General features: G+C 41.0%; 1 protein-coding gene across 12 annotated transcripts in view; it reads right to left on the reverse strand.

The window, feature by feature from the left end:
- The window catches only part of KCNH7 (potassium voltage-gated channel subfamily H member 7), a 272,670-nt gene that overhangs the window by 13,323 nt on the left and 235,338 nt on the right, over positions 1-24,009 (reverse strand). For 7 of the 12 annotated variants that reach the window (XM_081870827.1, XM_081870826.1, XM_081870832.1 and 4 more), the window contains 5 exons: positions 21,425-21,624; positions 11,754-12,006; positions 10,222-10,427; positions 7,135-7,234; positions 978-1,229 (listed from right to left, as the gene is read on the reverse strand). In XM_081870827.1, the coding sequence (XP_081726953.1) occupies positions 978-1,229; positions 7,135-7,234; positions 10,222-10,427; positions 11,754-12,006; positions 21,425-21,624 (1,011 nt within the window). The remainder of the gene's footprint in view (positions 1-977; positions 1,230-7,134; positions 7,235-10,221; positions 10,428-11,753; positions 12,007-21,424; positions 21,625-24,009) is intronic. The other 5 variants (XM_081870825.1, XM_081870833.1, XM_081870835.1 and 2 more) reach the window with 2 other exon arrangements.

Genomic DNA, 24,009 nt, shown 5'->3' on the forward strand with positions numbered 1-24,009 from the left:
TGATATCCTGCTTTATCACTATCCAAAGGAGTCTCAAAGCGGCTAACATTCTCCTTTCCCTTCCTCGCCCACAACAAACACTCTGTGAGGTGAGTGGGGCTGAGAGACTTCAGAGAAGTGTGACTAGCCCAAGGTCACCCAGCAGCTGCATGCGGAGGAGCGGGGAAGCGAACCCGGTTCACCAGATTACGAGTCCACCACTCTTAACCACTACACCACACTGGGGTGGGGAGCGAGAAAGAGAGTCTTCTCTGTAGTGGCTTCCTGTGAAATGCTCTCTCCATGGAAGCCTGCCAGGCACCAACATTACCACCTTTTCGATGAGTTTTAGTGTATAGTTAGTTTACTTGTATGCATTTTATAGTTCTGTTTATTGGATGTAATTTGCCTTAGGAGTTCCTTGTGTGAGGCTAATAATAATAACTGATGGTGGTGACGACGACGACAACGACGACGATGATGATGATAGCAGCTCAGTATGGCCTACATCAACTAATAGTTGCTTTCAAGGGTTTCATACAGAATTCATTTCCTAGCCCTATCTGGAGATACCAGGGGACTGAAGCTAGGCATTTTATATCCAAATTATGGGCTCTACCACTGAGCTCTCCCTGATGCTAGGAATCTGAGATTTGCAGTTTTCTCAGCAAACAGTGTCCCTCCCCCCCACAAGTTAGATGGAACACTATTAAGGTACAAAGAAACGTTAGTGGCACAATAAAACCAAAAATTACAGGAGGATTGGTAGTAAACCTATGTAGAAGCAAAGACCCTGCAAATCAATCGTGCCCTTTGAAGGGAATAATTGCTTACAACAGCCCATGCTTGATGGGATTAATTAGCAGAATGTTATGAATTTGAGCATAAGGAAAGAATTTAAATAAATGTTTCATTGCAAGGTTAAAAAGCATGTTGCTGTATAATTTGCCATGGACTATTAATTCTGAATATGTTTTTAAAACGCTTGCATGGATTACCTTTACAAGAATGACTCCTTTTGTTAGTTTGAATTCTTTCTGTTGCATGCATCATCTCCTCAAAACCCAGCACTGCAGTCTTTCCCAGGACAGATGGGTAGCCTATGATCCCAGAGAACAACGGTTTCTGCTCATCATCAATGGATGACACAAAAGATGATGATCTGCTTCTCTTCTCCCCAAAATGCTTCTCGGTGACCTGATAATGTCTGGTGTTATCCACAGAACCCTCATTGTCTTTGTCATAGTCTGCTAAAAAAAGAAACCATTATAGTAAATGATATGAAATTTAGCCTTGTCCTTGGGGTAGCAGGGGGAAAGTTATTATACCATTTAGCAAGTTTGTTCTCTGCTAGAGATAATGGTTCTTTATGTCTTGTTACAGAGAGGGGCTAGCGATTTAAAATGCATTTCCTTCAGCAGATCGTGCGATTCATTTCTCCGTTGGTCTCAAGTGGCTTACAAAAGCCAAACAAAACCAGTGTGTGCAAATAAATAAATCAAATGGGGACAAGAAGAAAATATGTTCTCACAAAAGACTCCTGATCTTTCCCTTTTCTCTCCTTTTCATGTATTTCAAACTGAAATGTCAAGATGTTTCTAGCACAAAAGATTGATTAAGGGTATGGTTTACCATAAGAGTCTCTAAACTGGTTTGCCGTAATATTTTGGAGAGATTTCTTCATCTGCTTTCTATTCATGATTACTAAACTTAATTCTGTTATGTGTAATCTTTATACTGCAGAGTCTAGGCAGCCCCAGTGCTGATTTTGTAATCTGATCCCTATACCTGTTTAAGTAAGCTCTGAAGGCAGCAGGACTTAATCGTGAGTAAGTGTGCATAGGTTGTTAATGCTAACTTAACCATAGCTGTTCTATAAACCCACAACTTTGGCCTTAAGAGCTCATTACACTCTTTGCTAACATGCGTAGCATCTAGATCCACTTTCTAGATTTTGTGATTCCTCATAGGCAGTGACTGACCTACATTTTGGGAGCCCTGAATCTTGAACTGATATCGGGTCCCCTTCTCAATCAGCAACAAGGTCTTTATAACCACTGTTATCTTCTTCAGTGGGGTTGTTCCATGACAGATCATCACAATTTTCTTTCATAATTAGTTACTACATCTCAGATTTTGATTTAAATTGCTGTGCTGGATTATATCACATGTCAAAGTCACTGGTGTGAATTAAAAATAATAATCCTGTGCCTTATAGTTTCTGGGTTATGGGGTCGGGGAATGAAAGTTAGAGAAAATTAGGTACATGTTATATACATGCATGATGCACTTTTAAAAGCAAATATTTAAAGCGACGTGGACTAATGTTGCTTCTGGGCCCCTCCAGGATTAGGGGCCCTCAAGTTTAAGTTCCATTAGTTTCATAATAATAATAATAATAATAATAATAATAATAATAATATGTATACCCCGCTCATCTGACTTGGTTTCCCCAGCCACTCTGGGTGGCTTCCGGCACATATAAAAACATAGTAAAACGTCAGACATTAAAAACTTCCCGATATAGGGCTGCCTTCAGACCTCTTCTAAAAGTTGTGTAGTTCTTTATCTCCTTGACATCTGATGGGAGCACGCTCCACAGGGTGGGTGCCACTGCCGAGAAGGCCCTCTGCCTGGTTCCCTGTAACTTCACTTCTGACAGTGAGGGAACCACCAGAAGGCCCCGTGCTCAGTGGGTGGTGATTCAAACTGACCTCCCCAGACGTTTCCCTCCAAAACCTCTTAGAAAGCATGGGTGACTAAAACTGGGCCCTATTCTAGATGCAGCACCACAAGCAGCAATCCTTGCTCTGGCAACAATCTACCTTGCATGTTCCCCATGTTCCCCTGCAAGAACAGGGTGATGGACTACATGGGGCAATGATCCAGCACAGAAGGCTCTTCTTATGCTCTTAAGGATGCCAATGCTTTTTGTTCTTGCTGAAAATTCTTCCAGAAAAAGCAGGAGAGGGGAACCTCAGACCCAGGGCCAAATGTGACCCTGCAGGCCTCTCTATGTGGCCCTTGGGGGCTCTTTCCAGGCCACCCCCCCTCCCCAGCCTACCCTGTTTCCACAGGCCATGCCCCTCAATGGCCTTGCTCCACATCTTCCTTCAGTGCTTTCGCCTAGCTGCAATGTGTCCTCGAACTCTGACATTGCCTGTTGCTTGCCTGGATGTAGGATCAAGAGAGATTGTGTGTACAAACCAGTCTTCTGTACAAAGGCAAAACTGATACTAATTGCTCCACCTACTTTTGCCTCTGGACCCGCACACCACTGGCACGTGTGGATCTGTCTGAAAAAGGTCCCCAACCCATGCCTTGTAGCTTGTTGTTATCTACCAGTCTGACAACAGCTCATTCCTGTTTCTCTCCTCCAGACCATTCTGGGTTTCCAGGCAGATCCCAAAGATGTTGCTGAGTCCCTTCAGCAAAACGTTTGGGAATTACTGAATTACGCAAAAGCAAGGGATACCATGGAAGAGGCAAAGCTGTAGCACAAGGAACTGGATCTGAAATCATTTCTGTGTTGCGTTGGTTATCAAGGAAGCCTGATAATTGATCAAGGTATTTTTAGCTTTTAATGCAGAACAAAGATTTCTCACGGAGCAGAACTGCACCGCTGAATTAATTGTTCTGCTCCTGGCAAATTAGTGGCCGAGGTACTAGAGATTAGGGATAAAAGAACTGTGCGGATATTGTCTAAATAGTATACGAAGCTACTGCAGAAAGAAGTTGCTATAGTAACAACTTGATCAGGCGAACGTGGAGTAGGGGGTGAAATAAATACCGATTCGTGTTTAGCCGTTCAGCTAACATCCGTATCCCGATAAGTGTCAGGAGGGAAAATAGAGATTTCAAAGATGCTCTACTCAGCAGCAGCTGGAACAAAACTACTAGCAGTAAAAACAAACAAACCAATTTCTCTTGCAGCATGGAGCTCAAAGTGACAGAGGGTTATCTCAGAACCTTATTTTAACTAATCAAAGTGTGAAAAAGGGTCCCAGTTTTCCAGGTATGGCTGGAGAAGACTCGTGTCTGATGCTGTGGAGATAGTATACATGCTTCCTCTTGTCCCAATGCTTCCCCCATGGGAAAACCAATCTACAGCACTCAATTGGAGCAAATGGCAATTCCGGTTTTCTCCAGATTGACGTTTGCTCCGATTGAGCACTAAAGAGCATGTTTCCCTGGGAAAGGACTGGCGCAAGAGGAAAACTGCTCGGAGCCATGCTTTATTGGCATGGGACAAGTGGAAGAGTGGGCAAGCCTGAGATACATGGACCAAAGTTCTGATGAGGTGTAAGGCAACTTCTTGTACTTCCCTAAAAACAGCAGGGAGTTTGAAAGCCACAGGGAAGGCATTTCTGTGCATCACCACATGAAGTATCTGTCCTATGGGCAGGATGCTAAGAAGAGCCCTAACCTGGCAGACTTCAACTCTTGTAGCAGGACTATTCTAAATACTTTTAGGTGCCAAAACATTTTTATTCCCCCTGGTATTTAAATAAATACTGTTATTTCAACTGAGCGAGCTTTAGGGCATTTCCACCTAGTTGCTACTTGGGGGTTGGATTCAATGGCATACGGGCAAACTCAGCTTGTGCTATCATAGCTAATTGGGAGGTCTTGTGCAACAAACCTGCTTCCTCGAATTTTTGCTATAAGGTAAGTGACAGGGAAATGCACTGCAAAGTGTGGAATTAACACCTGCTTTGATGCAACATCATTCTAACCAGTCTACTCATCAAAAAGCCATCTTTGTCTAATTTCCCTGCAAACAAAATCAGAATGAACGCTCAGTAATCAGGTTATCTGGAAGAACCCTTAGTCTGTGTAAAGGTTGATCTGCTTTTTTTCATGAAAGTCATTCATCAGCCACCCTGAAGCAGCAGCTCAAAATTTCATAGCGGGCAGTGGCTAAAAGGTTACCTTTCCCCTTCAGGTGGCAAAATATGTTTTCTCTTATGGAATGTGAAGGTCATTTAGGCAGGTTACCTCTGTCAACAGACTGTGTGTGTGTGTGTGTGTGTGTGAAGAGCAGCTTAAATATTTCATGGGGGTATTGCCTTGACAGATTTGTTGTCACTCTTGGTTTTGTGCTTAAGAAATGCCTCTTTGACAGAAAGGTAATGCCATTCTGCGAAACAGTAAGACACCAAGCTAAAGACTTCTTTCTCTAGGACACAGAATCGCTCTATAAAACTTTGAAGAGATGACACCAACAGTCAGGGCTTTTTCTTTCAGCTAGAACTCACAGGAACTCTATTCCGGCACCTCTCAGGTGGGAGCAATTGTCAATATAAGAGAACAAGGGAGACGTTCATGGTGAGTTTCAGCACCTCTTGTTTTAGAACAATTGCACTGCCAGCAATTCACCCGTTTCTCAAATTATTCTGTTTAGATTAGAATCAGGATGCAACCATAGTAAATGGAGATTTATTAAACCATAAGGTTGGAACCAGACTTCATATGAACAGAGTTCCTCTAATAGAGGAAGGGGGGGGGATGAAGAAGAGTTTGGCCCAGTTCCTATGAGATGTGTGTGTGTGTGTGTGTGTGTGTGTGTGTGTGTGTGTGTAGCAATTTTTTGGATAGAAGTAGAGATTGGAAATGTTTAATTCAGAAGAAAAGTTCCTAAAACAACAATGTCTGGAAAGGGGTTTTGCTTGCTCTCTTAAAGACCCCTCTTAGAGAAAGCAGGAGATGCATGAACATTCACCAGCGAATTTCTTATCGCATACAATTTTTTTGTATGCAATTTTGTCTAATACACACTTTTTTCTCTCAAAACAATAGCATAAACATTTTTGCTTGCTATTTTCAATGATATATGTGATTTTTCTACAAGCTACTTGGCTAGAGAACTGCATTGCAAGATTCAGAGATGTGCAAATGTTGAAGGATCTCTGTGTTTTGGTTCACTTAGTGTCTTATCCTCAGCCTGAGGTTTATTACAATCATCTGCGTATATCAGGGTTGCTGTTTTACGGTTCCCAATTGAAGACGGAGAGTGATCAGGGCGGTTTAGCTCTGTTACAATGTTGTTAATATAAAGAATGAAAAGGAGGAGAGTTAGCAGACATCTTGGTCTGATGCCTTTGTTTGTTCTGATATCCTTTGTCATCCTTCCATCTGTGCTGATCCTTATCCTCATAGTTGTATTACTATGTAACTCCTGTATTAGGAGTAGCAGCCTTTTATCAATCTTAGTCCTTGCCAGTTTACCCCCCAGTAGTTTCCTATTAATTGTTTCAAATGCTGAGGAAAAGTCAATAAAAGTGGCAAAAAACTGTCTGGGTGGACCACTGATGTATTTATGCATTAGACAGTGTAGTACAAAGATGTGATCAACTGTACTATGCCCCTTCCCAAACCCAGCTTGTTCTTTGTACAATATATTATTTTCTTCCACCCAGCTTGTTAATTTCAGGAGAAGGCAGAGGCTGTAAATCTTAGAACTTATATCCAATAGACCAACAGGCTGATAATTCTGGGGGCTGGCATGAGATTTATTACGCACCCTTCACCCATAATGTTCTAGGGTAGGTTACAGCAAAATAAAATTAAGCAAATCACAAATTGCAATCACAACAAATTGCCATCACAACTGGAAATCACAATTAGGTTGGTTCACCTTGAAATATAAACAGAGTTGAATTTCTCCTCCATTGCTACCACACACACACACACACACACACACACACACACCTGTCCATTCAGAAACAGCCATTATCACAGTTCAATGACACATTCCAAGCAGTCAGCTGCACCTGAGAAGGATGCTTAAGGAAGATGCAGGGGCCCTCTTGGGCCTTGGGAGTGACATGGCTTGAGGAGAGTTCCAGGGGCCAGATAGAGTGGTTCAGAAGGCCACATTCAGCCCCAGAGCCTAAGGCTCCACACCATCCTGGTAGGGTAAACTGAGAAGATCTTCACATCTGAATTCTAAGATCAACCAGCAATTTTGGTCACATTAAATCATGCCAGCATCTCCATGAACTTTGAACAGTGGCACACTTAAATTAGACATGTTTAATTTGCCACCTTGATGATAATGGTCCCTCGCCTGGGCCTACTCTGAGTATGATTTAGTTGACTACAGCCCTCTGCGATCATGTTTTCAAGAACATCATTGTAGAGGAAATAAATTACCTTTATCAATTTCGCTTTCAAAAGAGAATTTCCTTCTTCGGAGTTTGCTGTTGTCACCATCTGAATCATTAGTTGTTTGTGGCCTTATTGCGAGTTCAGCCTAGATAAGTGAGATATCGAGATATGATAGATTATACTCATTTCAAAGGTTGTTGTTTTGTTTTTAAAGAAAGAAAAATAAATTGTTTTCTGGGTGGAGCTCATAATATGAATTATGTGTATGGGTGGTTTTGAAAAGGATACAGATTTTAAAAGGTTTTAAAAGAAGAAAGTTAATTTGTGTGTGTGTGAGAGAGAGAGAGAGAGAGAGGGGGGGGAAGGGAAGGAGGGAGTGAGAGCAGGAGAGAGGGACAGAATGTAAATTAAAGTGCCTTTTTCATCTTGTACTCAGAAGAATGATTTATGGATTGTTTATGTATTGATAATTTTTTTTCTCAGCAGTGTGTTCTCAGAAACCAGTTTGGTGAAGAAAAATGTGAAAACAACCCCTTGTGGGGATGCATATTGCTGCAGACAGTAATGTAGTAGCTGGTTATAATTAGCTATGATGTTTAATTACACATAAATTGTGATAAAAGTTGCACTGCATAACAATAAAGCTGGTACATTATGCACTCTTTGTTTTATTTCTCCAGCTCTACCTTCTTTGATTATTTCATTATTTCCAAAGCTGAAACTGGCTCCTTCTCCCTTGGGCTACCATTTCCTCATCACAATGTTTAATTAATGTTTGATTATTTCTGGGGTTTTTTGTGGAAAATTTCAGATGCATCCATACTTGAATGTTTCATTAGAAAATCAGCATAAAGACATTAGGAAGCAAAGTGGTGACTTCCCTCTGCAACACCCGCAACCTGAAACATAGGGAAGTTATAGCCAAAAGCAACTGGCAGATGCTGGGCTTATGGAAGTACATTGTATGTGGTTCTGGGATGTATCATTTCAGACGGCAAGCAGGGCACCAAAAGCTTCAGTGCTCACTTGCATAAAACACATTTCCTACACATCCAAAAGCTTCCTCCCTCTGCAGCTGTGCAGAGGGATCTGAAAATGACAAAAGAGACTTGGCAGGGCTTTCTCTCCCGATGGAGAAATAAGTGGCTTGATAGACCTCTTACTGAATGTAAATAATGTTGCTAGCTCCATTTCCATCTGGAAATCATGGAGTGTGTAGGTCAACCCCATGACCTGTGGTGGGAAAACAGGGCTCAGTTGAACTTTATGGTGATACCCACCTATGGAAGGATGGATGATGTTTTATTTTTTTTAAAAGGTTTGTTAAAAAATATATTTAAAAAGAGCCCTTTTGCATTACAGTGATAAACAGAAGGGTCCCAATAATGTCTCCATGGTGTGTTAATGTTCTCTACCACACCCAATGCCTATTGGCAAACCTTCATCTTTTGGTTTGCCAACTCCTGACAAACCCACAGCCCTTGCTTCTAACCATGCAATCCTAGGTATGCTTATTTGTAAGCAAGTCCCACTGTGTTCCGTGGGGCTAACCCCCTGGATGTGCACAGGGCTTCAGACTAAAAGTTCCAAATCAACAAGATGCTCTTCATCCTAATAAGATAGATTTGGATGCTGGCCTACTGGATAGGACCAAACCACAGAGATAATATTTGAAATCCTGCCTATTTCTCACTCTGTTGTGTATAGCCTGATGGAGCTCTGCTGTTCATGTTGATGCTAGTCTGTGTTTCTCTCCTGTTCTACAGAACTGCAACAGGGCCAGCTCAAGGTGTTTCTGTTTTGCTGACTGGGCCAGAAAATTCAAGGCACACAACCTGAAAATAAAATAAACGGATAAACAGACTATTTGTGGTCATTTAATGGCATCTAAAATTTGCCACTTGAGGCAGCTGCCACACTATATATCATGGGTTGCAAAGCCAGGTCCAGATTTCAACTAGAAACAGATAGGATAGTGATTAGTAAGAATAAAGAGAATATCTTATGGCATCTTTTTATTTTATGCTTTAAAACAGCTAGCATGATGTAGTGGTTAGGGTGTTAGACTAGGGCCTAAGAGATCAGGGTTAAATTTCCACTCAGCCATGAAGGTCACTGGGTGACCTTGGACCAATCACTGTCTTTCAACCTGAACTATTTAACAGGGTAGCTTTGAGGATGAAAGGAGGAGGGGGAAACTATATCTACTCCCCTTGAGCTCCTCAGAGGAAAAGTTGGATATAAGCGTAATAATAAACGAAGAAAAACGGATGAAAAAAAATATGTCTAGCATGTCAGCAATCCAGAGCTATAAAGACCAAAAGACATTTTGCCATTGATTTTAGTGGGATTAAACTTTACTCTAAAGGGGATACAGCTGAATCAAGGCTGACCTATCTTTTTATTTATTAGTAGTATAATTGGCGTACGGGCCAGGAGGAAGCCTTTAGGGACGCGGGTGGCGCTGTGGGTAAAACCTCAGCGCCTAGGACTTGCCGATCACATGGTCGGCGGTTCGAATCCCTGTGGCGGGGTGAGCTCCCGTCGTTCGGTCCCAGCTCCTGCCCACCTAGCAGTTTGAAAGCACCCTTAAGTGCAAGTAGATAAATAGGTACCGCTTTATAGCGGGAAGGTAAACGGCGTTTCCGTGTGCTGCTCTGGTGCCGGTTCGCTGGAGCAGCTTCGTCACGCTGGCCACGTGACCCGGAAGTGTCTGCGGACAGCGCTGGCTCCCGGCCTCTAGAGTGAGATGAGCACACAACCCTAGAGTCTGTCAACACTGGCCCGTACGGGCAGGGGTACCTTTACCTTTACCTTTTTACCCCTGCTGGGATACTATTGTTTCATCACCATTTGTTTTTGTTTTTGTTTAATTTCATGTTTGTGTGTGTGTGTGTGTGTGTGTGTGTGTGTGTTTGAAAAAGCACTATATTTTCCATGTCCCCCTCACACAGTGCTAAAATGAATAAATTCAGCCCAAAATGAGAAATCTGCTGCAACCATTTTGGGTGAGTGAGAGTAACTTTTGATAAATGGTGCCATTCCAGGTCATTTGTCAGCTTTGTTTCTGTCAAATTCTATAAGCCTTAAGATATTCATTAGTGAAAGGAAGTTTAGACATACTTCACGTACTTTGGGGTTTTCATTTCTCAAATTGAAAGTGAGCTCTAGATTGGTGAGGAAGAGATCAGAAAATTCAGGGTACATATCCAAAACTTCCAACAGGTCTTCTCGTTGGATCTTGTGCAAGTCACAGTAGGTTAAAGCCCTCACATCTGCATTGGACTTTCCTGGTTTTGCATAAAGATGGACCATCTCTCCAAAAATATCATTTTTGCCTGCAACAATAATTGGGGAATGGGGGAACAAACACATTTACACATGGCCTCCTGCCATATTACAAAAATAAGAAACAGGACATGTTCTCCAAAAATCTGTGATCTCACATCTACAATCTGATGTCATATGGGCTCAAACAAATTGCATCATGTGATTATGCTTCTTGTATATATCCGCTTCAGAAGGTCCTCATTTTGTGGTGACAAGCTACAAATATGGTGAGGGAAATATGTCCTGCATTTGCTCAGAGGCATATTGCCTTTTATATTATTCCACATGTTCCAAGACTTATTTGCTTGGTTACTTGTTTGTTTATAGCATTTTTTATCCTACACTTCAGATGAAAAGACCCCCAAAGCAGCTTGCCGTACTTTTCACTGTATTAGACGAGGGTTTTTTACTCCAAAATAAAGTAAAAAAAAGGGGGGCAGGTGTCATCTTATACATGGGTAGTGCAGAGGGGGGTGACAGGCGATTGGTTGCATCCACGAGCAGGATCTAGCTATTGGGTGGGTGAATGGTGTCTGCTGCAAGGGCTGCATTGGATTGGCTACTGCTTTGTCAATTGGGTGGGTTATTTGTGGATGTGGCAAGGGCTGTTTTGGAGTGGCTCCCACTTCGGCAATTTGGCTTGTGATTGTTAGCATTTGTCAGTTGGGTGAGTGTTATTTGATCAGTCATTCCCCCCCCCTCAAAAAAAATTGCTCAACAACTCTGGTCAATTCTCCCCCCCGCCCCCAAAGCTCAACAACGCTGGGTAAGCCTCCACAGAAAAAGATCAACTACGCTGTGCCATCTCCTCCCATTTTCTTAAATTTGAGCCCCCCAAAATAGGGGGCATCTTATACATGGGGACGCCTTATAGACGGAAAAGTATGGTATATAAGTTCAATAACAACGATAACAGCAAGACAGTCCCTGCCCATAGGCTTCAAATCTAAAAGACATAGCACAAAAGGAGATAGGGATAGGGAGGGAGGAAAGCAAGCAACCTCAGCCATCAGTTCTTAAAGTTGCAAACTTCTTATCATTACCAGCTTGCACAGAAACAGTTCTGGGAGAGGAGGAGTCAAATGGAGTCAATCTCTGAGCCAAGCTAATAGAGGGGACCCTATAGTCCTTTCTTATCTCTCCCTTTGCTGCAGCCAGACGCAATAGTCAATCAGGTAGCTTAATGTAAGCCTCCTTTTAGGGATCTTAAATCTGTTCTTATGAACTGGACGTTTCTCTTTCATTAATTCTGATCCATCTGCAAGACCAGTTCTTGTCTAAAAGGGATTTGTGATGCAGCTTTCTCGGGTTTCGCCAAATTTCCAAATGCTTACCCAGGATTGCCACCACCATATCATTCTTGAGGATTTCGATGGAGCCTCGCGACAGGAAGTAAAGCGCAGTCAGGATATCACCAGAGTGGACAAGGGTGTCTCCGGGAGGTGCGTGCGTCGTCTTAAACTTCATAGCCAAAGCCCGGAGACAGCCTTTACTGGCTCCCTGGAAAGCTTTGCAGTTCTGAAGTAAACTTTGGTTGAGGTGGAGACAGATATCTGCTTGTAAACATTCTGGAAACCCCTTTAGGACCTGACGAAGACAAGGCGAGAGTTCAGAACCAAACCACAAATTGGCCTCGAGTTTCTGACATCTTTTTGCTCAGTTAGGAAGCACTTAGGGTTGCTTTTTTGGGGGGAGGGGGGTCATTCAGCTCTTCTGGCTATGCTGCCTAGATAGCTAACTGGTATAGAGCAAGCGATAGAATGAGGTCAAAATGTAATCAGAAAATGAGCTGGGAAAATTGGTGTGGGTGAGCAGATTCTTGCGCTGATATAGTCTAGTATGCGGCAGCTGCATATTGTACTATTTCTTTCGATGGGATAACGGAATCCACATGACTGCGGCTAGGTATTGTGCATGCTGATGTGTGTAACTGATGCTTTCAGTTTGAATTACAAATCTGATCTGTATTTAATGGTTAATGGCGAAAAGACCCATCTTGGTCAGAGATGGTCCCTTGCCTGACTGCTCCTACAACATGTGTGGTCAGATCTGTGGAACACTGAAAATCCTTCTTGCCCTTTTCTCACAGAGGTGGCAGCAGTGCCGAGTAAGAACTGATGGGTACTTGGACAGGTCCAGAGAATAATGTGCACCCCACTTCTCTGCTTTACAATTCTCTGCCAGTAGGTCAGCCAATGCAAAGTTTGACCCCATTTTACGTATGGGTGCATTGGAATTGTTTTTTAGACGTTTTATCATTAGTGTGTTTGCCACCCTGGGCTGGGCTCCTTTGGAGGAATGGGGTGGGATATAAATAATACTTATAGCAACAATAATGATTCATAATAACATAAGTAATGGTTGCAAAATTATATATGTGTGTGTATATATATATATATATATATATATATATATATATATTCATAAGCTGGTATTGAAAGTGGTTAAGGTCATACATATGCTATACATTTAAAGTTATACCGCTTTAAGTTTGGGATAGCTCAGTCGGTAGAGCATGAAACTCTTAATCCCAGGGTTGTGGGTTTGAGTCCCACGTTGAGCAAAAGATTCATGCACTGAAAGGGGTTAGATCAGCAGTTCTCAACCTGTGGGTCCCCAGATGTTGTTGGACTACAACTCCCATCATCCCTGAGTTATGGCCTTGCTAGCTAGGGGTGATGGGAATTGTAGTTCAACAACATCTGGGGACCCACAGGTTGAGAAAGGCTGGGTTAGATTAATGACCCTCGTGGTCCCTTCCAACTCTACAATTCTATGATTCTATGTTCAGTGGTCCTGGGTTTGTTAAGGGTTCTGAGAGTTGTTAGGAGGTTCATCACAAAGCTGCAATTCCCAGCACCCTTAACAAACAACAGTTCCCAGAATTCTTTGAGGGAACCCATGATTGTCAATGTGCTTTAAACATATGGTGTGGCTGTCCTTTTTGCTATGCAATTTATTCCATATCCGCTAATCAATGTCAATAATCTCATTCCCTTTATTAGATAAATGCTATTCACAGTTCAGTCAGTGAGGCAGAATTTTGTAGCTGGATCTGAGAGAAACAGACTTCAATTCCACCTCAACCAATAGGTTGACCATGTGTCCTACTTTAGAGGTAAAACCCTCTAAGGTAAAATCCTCCAGAAGAACTGTCTGGTCCAAGTCTGGTTGAAAGATAAAGAACCAGAACAAGGGATAGCATTGTAAATTGGAGTAATTACCGGTAGGTCTAAATCTGAATTAAAACATATACATTTTCATACACAAATTTTATGCAAATTTTATCACATTTTGTCCTCTTTTTGGATGATGCATTCCCTCTTTTACTGCAATTAGTAAGTGACCACCATAGTAAGTGACTGGCTGACTCTCAACATTGTCGCTATTTCTCATTTACATGAAACCTTGCATTCCCTGTATATTATGCTGAACTGGAGAAGCTAAAAAAATGCATAGAATATCTGGACAGAAATGGTTTTTTAGGGCCAACAGAGCAATCCTACATGTGTTTACTCAGGAGTAAACCCTAATTGTGTTTAATGGAGCATACTCCCAGGTACGTATGAACAGAATTGTGGCCTAAAACATATACAATAGATTAGATTTTATTAACTATCAGGTGGGTCTATTTATCCACTATTTAAGAAATGTGTCATATCCACAAATACAACATTACTCTTATACATGATGTTAATGATGTACTGTAGTACCCAAAAATGATTATAGTAAATCTTCAGGTTTAGTTATTTCAATAGGTTTTTGTTTCACTTCAGCACAATAAAGGTCTGTGCATCCATTTAAGATTTTGTTACAAAAATATCAGCATCATGTCTCCAACTTTAACAACAGCAAAAAGCAGCAGCAACAAATGAATGACTTATATTTGACATGAGAATATCACTTCACCAAAGCCAAGCTATGATTCAAGAAATGACCTTAAATAATTATTTTGACATGTTTTCTATGATTTGGAAGTAAACAATAGAACTTGCACTGTGAAAGAACAGAGAACATTGTTAAAACAGATGTTCATACAAAAAGTTGAACAATTCAAGGACTTGGGACCAGATGTGCCATTTGAGTAAAGAGAGGTAAGAATCTCAACTAGGTTTATTTATTTAGTTAAAAAAAGATTATTTATAGTGGTTGTTCATAACTACAGCCATGCTAGAGGTCAGTCACCTTTTACACTGCTTATGTATGTATGACTGGGTCAAGGGTCCATTTAATTGTTTATATGACTCAGACAATGGACTTAAGTTAGTAATGTCCATTAATTTCAATGGGTTTAAGCTCAGTTGAATACCAGCTCCTGACCATTAAATAAAATGTGCTCTGAGGAACAGTTGAGAAGCATTTCCCCATACCACTCCTTACATGGCACCCCTGTTCAGGACACAGAAATCTACACATCTTAGAAGAAGCCAGAAATAGACAAAAGATAAATAGGCAAAAATCATTTAATAGGCCACACAAAGTCAACTAAATCCAGGGCTTTCTTGTGACAGTGCTTGCCACTACAGAATACCAGAACCTATATATTTTGCTGCCCATGGCATCCATTTTGTGCTGGCACCAACGGACACATTTATCAATATATGAGTACCAGTACCTCATTTTAAAAAACAAACACAGCTCTTACTATATCTAACAAAACTACATCCAGGGTAAAATGGTTGCTGTATCTGAGAAATTGCTTTGACAGTCCCATATTAGGACATGCAAATTTATGCTTTGGGTTGCAATATTATAGTACCTCAAACAAACAAATATTGTGCTATACTATCTATTGCAGAGATACACACCAGTGTGAATGGTTTGGATCAAGTTACCTTAAAAAATGCAGCTTCACTCAAATTCACATGGCCAGGCCAATTCTATGCCCGCTTACTCAAAAGTGACACCTATTTCCACAGTACTCATTTCCTTGTAAGTGTGCCCAGGGACTGGATTCTAAGAAAAGTCTCATCATTCAAGGCATGAAAGCCTTCTTCAGCTGTTCTTCGGCATTAACAGACGAGGAGAGACAGCTGCATTCTCTGTCACTGTTCCCATCAACACCTTCCACAAGGCAAACTTCTGAAACAGAAAGTCCTGATTTCCCAGGATCTAAAATTCATAGAAAGCCTCCACAAGCAGAGGAGGCTTTCTGCTTCAGAAGCTCCGAACTCTAATTTGTGGAGGTGGTTCTAGAATGTGGTGGTTCTAGAGTGCTCATCCTCATTCTCCCACCAAGAGTGGTGTGATCACGCTGAAGAAAAATTCCTGAGGGGAGTGTTACAGAGTCAGCCAATTGCATAACAACACAAGTATTATAGAGTGATATCTTGTCGCAAGGAAAGATTTACCCTACCCTGTCACCGATACCATAATTTGAATTTCATCCCAACTCTCTCTTATCTGAAAATTAAGAATTATTCAGCACTCCAATCATATGAATACCACTTTCAGCTGTGATTCACCCCCTCATTCCACATACTCATTATATGGGTATAAACAGTTAGTGAGCTACTAAAACCTGTTAAAGGGAAACCAGTCTTCACTCACTTCCCTTTGAGGGTGTGCCCACAGATCAGGGACATTTTATTGTACGGAATAAGTTTTGGCAAAGTTTTCTGATAGAATGCCTAGGAACAAGTTTATTTTATCTAGGACAACAGCACCCTGTCCCCATCTTTACCTGCCAAAACTAGTTAATGTAAGATATGCTTAGTCATTAAGAATAGTCAAGCATTTTAATAATTAGGAATAGCTGACTACTTTATATTGCCTGAGGGTCAAACAATTTTAACAGCGCCTCAGGCTTCACTGGGATCACTTCCAAAAAGTGTGCTTCAGGAATACATGTTTTTCAGACCCATTCTAAAATTTCTTCAATTTCTACGTAATGTAAGCATGTTATAAAAATTTACTTTGTATACCCATAATGAGCACAGAACCATCTGACCTTCTTAGAGCCCTCTCATTCTGAAGGCTCGCTGGACAATTTAAAGGATAAAATCATACTAAGATAGTTTCGTGGCCCTCAAACCTTTCTCAAGTCAACCATCTTCCAAGCTTGCCTGCTTCCCATATCCAGCACAGATGCTTGGTCGAGAAAGTGGCTAGATGTACTATTTACAAGATGTGTGTGTGTGTGTGTGTGTGTGTTAGTTTTAGCCCACTGGAGATTAAGGGTGGGGGAGTGGAAGAGAAGGACTTGGGGAGAGGGCGGGTAGATATGGGGTGGTGGTGGGGAGGCTGAATGAGGGGGGTTATTAGAGAGAAAATGAGGGTGTTCCTTTTCCACTGCATGTCATCTGCAATAAATGTCATGGCTGGGTGGTTAAGTTCCAGGATCGTATAAATTCAGAATTTCTGAATTTGTTAAGTATATTAACTGCACTTACACAACAACAGGGACTATATATGTAGCAAGAGGCTGATTGTAATAATTGACTCATTTCAGAGGGGTAGCATGAGTGACACTTTTGCCTCTGCTGCTGGTTCACCTCCAACTGGCCTTGAGATGACACTGGAAGAGTTAACTGAAATGGGTAAGGAAGGAACTCAGGAAAAGCATATAAGGAAGGGCAGGAGATTATGGCCAACTTCTACAAATAGCACACAGAAGACTTGAAAACTCCTGTCCTTTTCAGCATCCCAGACGCCAGTTGACTGGCCCATAATTTTACATGCCAGTGGCTACTCAGCTTTTATAGCCCTGGTCATAAGAAGCAATATTTTCACAATGACATTTCTGCTGGTGCATGCAGTGTTGACAATGACCAAATTATATTCTTTTTATGTCAGCATTTGGATCCCAGTTATAGTAAGTCCCAAATCCACTCTACCCAACTGTTGCACATTGGTATGTTATCAGTGGCACAGCTGAATTGTATGTCAAAAGAAATGAAGTAGAGAGAAAGAAATGAACAAATTAATTAGACTCTGATCATATCTCAATACAAGAATGACACATTTTCTTTTTATGTATTAGTTATTCAAAATAGGGCTCGGAAGGACGTTTCCTTCTTTTCAATATAAGGATCATAAGGATTTGTTTTCATGAAAGGAGCTACAAATATGTGAGCATTTTCTTTCTTATGTGAAAAATAACCTGTACACTTTCCTATGTATTAAAACAGTTTTAAAAGCAAAGATATATCTTTTTAAAAAAGGCCTTTCGCTGTATTAAGTAGGAATATAATTAAATAATGCATGCATTTGTTTTTCACAGCAGCAACTGTTACTGCTCTGGACCTGACTTCGTTCAGTTTGCAGAACTAAAACTTGCCAAATAAACCTTACAGTATTGAAGCTGCCTGCCTTTAGATGTTCGTACATGTCTTCCAAATCCCACTGGTGTTGGCAAGAATTCTGCATGCAAGTTGGATGAGAATGGGATCCCTCCTAGTTAACCATCATGCAAGGTCAAGCAGCTCAAAGCTTGTGTGAGTTTGTGACGTCTGCACATAGTTCTGATCTTGGGACAGCAGTGGGGAAGGGGGAACCATTGGTGCTTGCCAGTAGCATGCATGCGGTGTGAACGAAAAGGCACCAACACAAAAGAAAGCACAGAATGATAGGCATGACACCTTCCTTTGAATGTGACATTTTTACAAAATAGCTAACCATATGCACAGAACCTTTTTTGGGCAGAGAAGAGTGCTCAGAACTGTGGGGTCAATAAGTGAATAATACATCCATGGATAATAAATGTGGCACCTTCAGAAAGGTTTTCGGTTTAAATCGTTTCGGTGCTGGGTTCGTTTTTTGCCCCATGTCTGTTTTTGCCAATAGTATTATTATTTTATTTCGTATCCATCACATTGTCATGCAGAAAAATGTTACAAATTGAAACAGAAAGCATTAAAAACAAGTATGGAACTCAACAGTTAACATGAATAATCTTTTTTCTTTTTTTTTTACACTGGAATTAAATTGGATATAAATACCTCCTGCTCTTACCAGTGGGTGGTGTTATTCCATGTATTTAGGTATGAAGCAGACAAGAAAGAGATAAATCTTTCATAAGTACAGCATACAAAAGACAGTTGGCATATCAACCTTGGATTCTTGCACTAAGGTGTGCATGTATGTGTGTGTGTGTACACACACACACACACACACATATATACATATACATATACCTATACCATATGTATTCTGTTTAGATCACTCATTTAGTTATTGTTCTAAAACTAAATGTATTTAATTTAATGAGAGCATTAAAAATAAAATATTACAAAATAAGCCACTAAACTGTGTATATTGTTTGCAATAAACAGCATTCAATACTGCTTTCCAACATATAAAGTCTTACATCATGCACAGCTTAGCTGAACAACCATCTGGTTGGTATTAGACTTATCATTTAAAATAACGCACATTTCCAGGTAGGTTTCACATTTATTAGGCTGTAAACTTATACCAATTTACCTGGCACTTAAATCTGAGTAGATACACCTAATGTTGTGCTGTTAATGAATGCTGATTATACATTTTATTAGGAGCATTTCTACCAATAAATGCCCTACGAAGCAACTGGATACAGTTGTACCAATTGTATCTCAATGTCTTTATCCAACAGTATTCCATCGGCTCCGACTGATATTCATTCAAGCTGAGATGCTTCTGGTGGGGTCATGCAAGCTACAGCAAAAGACTCAGGAATCTAGAGCAGGTATGGGGAACATTTAGCCCTCTGGATGTTGCTGAATGACTACTTCCATCAGTCCCACACAGCATGGTCAATGGCCAGTGATGGTGAGAGTTGTAGTTCAGCAACATCCAGAACACTTGTATACAGCAACTCTTGTTGGGATGCAACCTCTAGAAATTGAGAGTGGAATACAAAGTTCCACTAAGGAGGGCACTCTTTCAGTGCAAACATTTCTGCTTGGCTGATGAAACGATCTCCCCCTTCTCCCACTAGGTGCTGCTCTGGGCATTCTCTTGACCCCACAGAGCCAATTTAAGGGGGCGAGTGTGTGCAGGGGCAGAAGAAGAGGGAAAGTCCTGTAGTGCTAGTGGGACTTATTGTGTAGGCAACTATCTAGTTGAATCCAGCCCTCAATGCTCCCCTTAATTGTATTGGTCCCCATGGAAATTGGATTAAGGTGTTTCTATACAGAGGGCTTTCTGAGACTCAGCATTCAATGCCAGACACGTAAAAGCCATAAAAGGATTGTCCTTCTTCCTGTGCTTATCAGCACTGGTCTTGACAAACTAACTGGGGTTTAGCAGGATCAGTGCTGGAGGCACTATTCAAAAGAGGGACTGCGGGGCAAACCTTTAGTCTAATTGGTACCACTTCCTTTTGATAATGTGCTTTCCACTTCTGGCTTAATGACATTAGGGAAGGTCTCTTTGAGACTCTGACTCAAATGGAATGAATTGGTGCTGTAGCATTAAACCAGAAGTGGAAATAAATGTATCAAAAGGAAGACGCACCAAGGGATTTTCACATCCTCCTGAAGCACATCTCTCATTGACTTCAGCTGGTTTAGGTTTTCAAACATCTCGCTTCAAAGAGGCTGCATTTCCCTGGATGAAACTGTGGGCAGACATGTAGGCTGTGCACAAATGATGATAGTTTTGTAGTGCTGTCATTGCCAACATGTCCCACCTCAGTGTCTGTTCAAACCATAACCTGGAAAAAGCTGAAGCAAGATCCCAGAAGCCTAACCAGCATATCTGAAATGTTTTCATTTGAACAGATGGGGCAGAAACTCATTTAGTTCACATTTTAACGCAGGCCCATCCAATTTGTGCCCTTTTCTTGCTCCAGTTTGTCCTCTCAAAATTGCACATGCACCCACCCACCCACCCCAGTTGCTTTTTCTCCTTGTCTGGAAAAAATATTGCCTTTCCCTCTATGGGTTGCAAAGCAACTGGTGTACGTATGTGTGTGATTTTGATCAAATGAACAGCAGCAAAGAAAATGATTTCATTGCATAGCGCTTAGGTTTTGGGTTGCTGTCTTTGAATCTGCTTTTCAGTAAAACAACAACAACAACAACAGGGATATAAACATGCAATTGCAAACCAAGAGTCCTTTGAACTCTAAGCATCCCATCCGTCAGAGCAACTTGACACAGAAACTGTCCTCTTCAACATCCACTTAAAATACATTTGGCTCTTATGTAGTTATATAACACTATGCTACCTCTCTTTCAGCAATGAAGTTGCAGTTCGTATTTTAGGTGCAACTGCTTCGTTTCACAGGTCAGTGTGTGTGTGTGTGTGTGTGTGTGTGTGTGTGTGTGTGTGTGTATTATTGCTCATATAATCCAAAGCATGAGGGATCTAAAGCAAGTTTTCTGTAAAACTACGTTAGTAATGCTACAGACTAGCTTCCACAGCCAAATCCAGATGCTGTCAAACCATTACACTTGCCCAAAAAGGGTGGAAATGGTTGCTCTATGAATCTATACCACATTGAATTGAATAATTAATGGCTTTTAACATGACACTGCATTATACAGAAATGTATAATGGCATGAATGTGAAACCAGAAAGTATCCTTGGGCCAAAAAACAAAAATACAGTGGTGCCCCGCAAGACGAACGCCTCGCAAGACGGAAAACCCGCTAGACGAAAGGGTTTTCCGTTTTGGAGGCGCTTCGCAAAACGAATTTCCCTATGGGCTTGCTTCGCAAGACGAAAATGTATTGCGAGTTCCTGTGGGTTTTTTCCCCCTTCCCCCCCCTTTTTCTAAGCAGCTAAGCCGCTTATCAGCTGATCCGCTAAGCTGATAAGCAGCTAAAAGCCGCTAAAAGCCGCTAAACCACTAATAGCGCTAATCCGCTAAGCTGTCAATGGGCTTGCTTCGCAAGACGAAAAAACCGCTATATGAAGAGACTCACGGAACGGATTAATTTCGTCTTGCGAGGCACCACTGTAAATAAATATGTATTCAGTACAGGCCCCTAAGGCCATCAAAAGTCAAGAGACACATTCCTCTCCCTGTACCATTATCAATGTACATTTTTTAGCAATCAAAAGCAGATTTACATACCATGTTCATGTCAATGCCATTTGTGTATGTCCATGCATGCTGAAAATATTCTTCAAGCCGTTGCCTCAGTGGGTTGGGAATTTGATGAAAGCGTATAAACTCTTTTACACGCAACATCTGCATGTGATACCGTGCAGTCCCTGAATACAGTCTTTGGATTATTGCGGATACATTTCCAAAAATGCTTGCATACATTAATGCTGGGATCAAACAAACAAACAAACAAACAGTTAGATAATATCACCATACTGGTTGTTATAACAGTAAGCCCAAATTAGATTTTATAACATCTTGAGCTTTGTTGTCTTAGGCCGGGGGCAGGAGTCTTGTTAGAATAAAGTTATAAACTGGAAGGAAAAAGCAGGCGGTTCTCTGGCTGGCTTAGCCCTCCGAGGCTTGGGGCAAGTATACCCGGCTGCCCCCTCTGCCTCTGCATGGGCCTGCTACTAGGCATTGTTGGAATCCCAACTCCCATCAGCCTCAGCCTGTATGGCCAATGGTGAGGCATAATGGGAGTTGGATTCCATCAACCTCTAGAAGGCTGCAGGTTTACTTCCACTGTGTTGAAGGCTATATTCCAAAATGTCACCCCATTCATGACAAAGTGCCCATATCTTGTGAACCACTGTGAGATCTTTTGATCTAATAAATGAATACAGTGGTACCTCAGGTTACATACGCATCAGGTTACAGACTCCGCTAACCCAGAAATAGTGCTTCAGGTTAAGAACTTTGCTTTAGGATGAGAACAGAAATTGTGCTCTGGCGGCACGGCAGCAGCAGGAGGCCCCATTAGCTAAGGTGGTGCTTCAGGTTAAGAACAGTTTCAGGTTAAGAACGGACCTCCGGAACAAATTAAGTACTTAACCCGAGGTACCACTGTAATAAATAAAATAAAATAATATATGCTAATGAACTTCAAATGTAGCCATGACTGCAGATGTACAATGGGTTGTTTTTACTTGTTGGATTTTCTGCGGAAAAAGGAAATCCAGATTAAATGTAATATTCTTTTTTTAAAAAAAAATACTAGCTGGTATTTTGATGGCAACCATGTCATATGGTTGATGCTATAAAACATTTGTGTGCATCAAATGCTCTGATTTTACAATAAACTCTCATCTGGAGACACACTTTAACTGCTTAACTTAGAATCAGTTGTGCTACTTGTTGAAGTGGTTATGGAGAGTTAAAGAGCAGGGAATGTAATGGAGAGTTTTAGGGGAAACAAGTCAATAGAACAGAATGGCTGTATCAACGTCTCTGAAACATAGAAAAGGAATTCAGAGCTGTTATCTCCAAATGTATTTTGTAATTTTGTTCGAAGTGGAACAGATTCCCATGAGAGGTGGCGGACTCTCCTTCCTTGGAGGTTTTTAAGCAGAGTTTGGATGGTTGTCTGTCATGTATGAAGGACATGTGATCCAGAATTGGCCTCCACAGTCACTTACAGACTCATTGTTAAAACCATGTTTATAGAAGACAATCTTACTTGGCTATGAGTGATCGCCAAAGAAGGAAAGAAGAAGAATGAAGTAGCTGAGATTTCTACACTGAAAGGGGTTGGTCTCCTCCAGCTCTACAACTCTACGATTCTATATTATAGGCATATTTACAATCACTTTGGATATATGATTGGTCTACTGAATGTGGCACACGGTTTGAAGAAGCTTTAAAAAAATAATTAAATAACAATTTAATCCTGAATTGGACAATGCAGATTTATTTTTATTATTATTTTGGAAAATGTAATTCACAAACTGCCAAGCATTGTTGGTTTTAATTTGGCTGCCTTAAACACAAGTGTCTTCTGATAATGTGAGTTATGTCTTTCCAGATTGCTGCCATGATATAACACTGCCATGTTGCTTATAGGAGGGTACCACCTTTTACTTACTAACTTTGTTTCCTTTGCCCTTAACAGCAGCTTGACTGGCAGAAATTAAACAGGTGACTCTTCCCTCAGTATTTCTCCCTGAGCCAGGAGAAGTTTTTAACTTGTGTAAAAATGGTGGCAATTTTAAACCCAGCAGCACAAAATTTTGCCACATTACGTCAGGTGTATGAAGTGACCTTAACTTTCTGAAGCTGCAAACCTTAGCATTCGACTCGCTTCAGTGCTACTTGCTGGCTAGAATCCAGTTATTTCAGTTTGATTGGTTTATATGTCAGGCTGATTTAGACCTAACAGGGATTTTATGGCGTCCTTTATACCATCCGCCCCAAATACAATTTAGCAGATTTAATTTCTGGTTAAAATTGTTTATGCTAATGCAATGTACTTTCTTTTAATTAAAAAAAAAGCCAACAAGCAACAGATGCCGTATTACTATTTTATAATTGTCATTTTGATTCTAATATTTCTTTTATTTCTAGACACAAAGGGAACAGAGAGTTCTTTTATTTTCAAGGTGGGGGTGGGGAGGATTGGCTACTGTGAAGAAGCTCCCTTTAATGTACTGAAGCCATAGAACTTCAATGAGAATTTTAATGTTCTACCTTGATTACCGATTCCTAAAACGAATGCTTTTTAATTTTTTAAAAGAAGCTCTTACAAAAGAAAGGGAAAAAAAGACCAGTGGCTC

Source organism: Podarcis erhardii (assembly GCF_964252035.2).
Source record: "Podarcis erhardii genome assembly, chromosome: 1".
In the NCBI taxonomy this organism is placed as follows: domain Eukaryota; kingdom Metazoa; phylum Chordata; class Lepidosauria; order Squamata; family Lacertidae; genus Podarcis; species Podarcis erhardii.